The following is a 2,371-nucleotide window of genomic DNA, read 5'->3' as shown; positions in this document are numbered from 1 at the left end:
AAAGGTCTCTCCTCTGACCTGGCTGGAAACCACTTTTTATAAGCAGCTTTAATCTCATCTGACCATTAAATAAAGTAGGTAGAATTTCAAAACCAACAGCTAAAATAAAGCGCCAAGACAACAAATAAAGAAAAATGTTGCGCAAAAAAAATCATTTACCCTTAGAATTTTTTTCTTTACATAAACATAATATGGTGTAATATCTGCATGAACAGGTATCTAAAATCCCATAAGCAAGTTTAAACAACATGCATAAAATGCTGCAGCAATTAAACAGTAAGTTTCAGGAAGTCACAATTTAATATAAATTAAACAGAGAGGAGCATCCCCATAGGAGTATCTCATCTAAAAAATAAAAAAAAGAAGTGGTACCAGCATTTCCCACCTATAAGCAGCTGCCTTATCAGGTTAGCATCAGCTAGAGCAAAATGAAAAAACTTTCTTTAGTAGTATGTTGGAGATTGTGGAACAGAACACATCAGTTTGGCTGCAAACAGACTGCAAATAATAAATGCTAGAAACGCTGACATTGACCATGCTGGAAAAAAATTTGACCAGAGCCTGCACCGTATGGACCCCCAAAAAACACAGAAAGGAGGAAAACACTAAATGAGAAATTTTTCATTCATGAGCAATAACTTTATCAAACTGATAAAGTATATGACAGCACTCTCATAAATAAAGCAGTTTCAAGCGCAAAAAAACAAACTGAGGGTAATTAGAAATGCGTGACCTGTGTTTTATTGTTTTTCTTCTCACAGGTTATCACGAGATGTGCAACACTGGAGTGGACTCCTGTCTTGCTGCTGGATTGTGAAGTAACAACAGTGTTTGGACGGTTTGAAATTTGATATAACCTGCAGGTTACAGCTCTTGAGACAACAAATCAAATACACTTCCCTTTACCCTAAGAGCCAAGGCCAGGTCAGAGGCTGCTGGAGATAAGCAGACACTCAGTGGATCAGTCCTGCTGTAACCATGCAATGGAAAAGATGCCACTGCCGTTCATACAGCAAATACCTCTTCTGTTTCCTCTCATTTCTGGTAGTGCTGCTCTTCTTGGGTCAACAAAAATATCAGCCCACTGTCAGAGAGAGACTGCAGTTAATACACCATCCTGTGTTGTTTTGGGGTGATGAACTAAACACCACAAAAACCAAACGAAACATGAGCCTGCAAATGTCAGCAATGACATCTAATTCTCAGACCACTGTTGCCAAAATCAGCTCACAGGAGAAGAAGGTTGCCCCCTCACCTCAAGGATTGCCCAGTGTTCAGACCACTTTTGCAGCTAGTGCGGAAGGAGAACTCAGAGGCAATATTACCTATGGGCCTTACGCTTATATCATCAATGAGCCTGAAAAATGTTCACAGAGCAGACAGGCACCATTTCTGGTGTTGCTGATAACCACAGAGGCTCAGCAAGTGGAGGCAAGAAATGTCATTCGACAGGCATGGGGAAACGAGAGCGTGGCACCAGGATTTTTCCATCTGTTTCTGCTTGGAATTAATTACAGAGCGCTGGGAGTAACAACGCAGAAGATGCTTGAAGCAGAGAGTAACAGGCATCATGATATCATCCAGCAGGACTTCAGCGATACCTACAACAACCTGACCATTAAGACATTGATGGGATTGAACTGGGTTGCATTACACTGTCCACAAGTCAGCTATGTTATGAAGACAGACAGCGACATGTTCGTCAACACTGAGTACCTCATTCACAGTGTACTCCAGCCAAAAATGAAGCCCAAGACAGATTACTTCACAGGCCATATTTTGGAAAACCAAACACCATTCCGAGACAAAAACAATAAATGGTACATGCCCTCTGAGCTGTACCCTGGTAACAGGTATCCCACCTTCTGCTCTGGGACTGGTTATGTCTTCTCAGGAGACTTGGCAACAAAACTCTATCAAGCATCAATGAATATTCCTCACATTCATCTGGAAGATGTGTATGTGGGATTATGTCTGGCCAAGCTTGGTGTAAAGCCCACTCCTCCACCCAGTCCAGTCCTATTCCACAACTGGCGGGTGTCTTATTCCAGCTGCAGGTACAGCCGCCTCGTAACATCACATGGCTTTCATCCTGATGAAATACTCAAATACTGGCGTCTCTTGCAAAGCACTAAACACAATGCATGCAACATCACAACGTAAGCAATCGAGACCAGACAAAGAGAATACATGCAAACACCTAGAGCAAGGAGAAACCAGCTCCTCATGTCTTTAGTCAAATTTTCTGTTATAATTCATTTGTACCCCTGCACTCTACTCGTAACTAGATATGGGTGGATTTGTAATTTCTCTAAGACATTAAGTCTCTCTAATTTCAGTGTTGAGTGATGAGAGCGTCACAATGCTGCAA

The 2,371-nt window shown here is 41.6% G+C and overlaps 1 protein-coding gene across 1 annotated transcript; it reads left to right on the top strand.

Moving 5' to 3' along the window:
* Positions 1–978: 978 nt before the first annotated feature.
* LOC121520224 (beta-1,3-galactosyltransferase 2-like) lies at positions 979–2,163 on the top strand. Its single transcript, XM_041803598.1, has one exon. The coding sequence runs from the start codon at positions 979–981 to the stop codon at positions 2,161–2,163; it is 1,185 nt and encodes a 394-aa protein (XP_041659532.1).
* Positions 2,164–2,371: the final 208 nt, after the last annotated feature.

This window comes from Cheilinus undulatus, linkage group 13, assembly GCF_018320785.1.
Source record: "Cheilinus undulatus linkage group 13, ASM1832078v1, whole genome shotgun sequence".
NCBI classification, from domain to species: Eukaryota; Metazoa; Chordata; class Actinopteri; order Labriformes; family Labridae; genus Cheilinus; species Cheilinus undulatus.
Note: the sequence above shows the minus strand (reverse complement) of the source record. Positions and strands in the feature narration are given on the sequence as shown.

Bases quoted from the DNA above. Each gene is read 5' to 3' on its own strand.
- LOC121520224 (XM_041803598.1), top strand. From the start codon at position 979: ATGCAATGGAAAAGATGCCACTGCCGTTCATACAGCAAATACCTCTTC.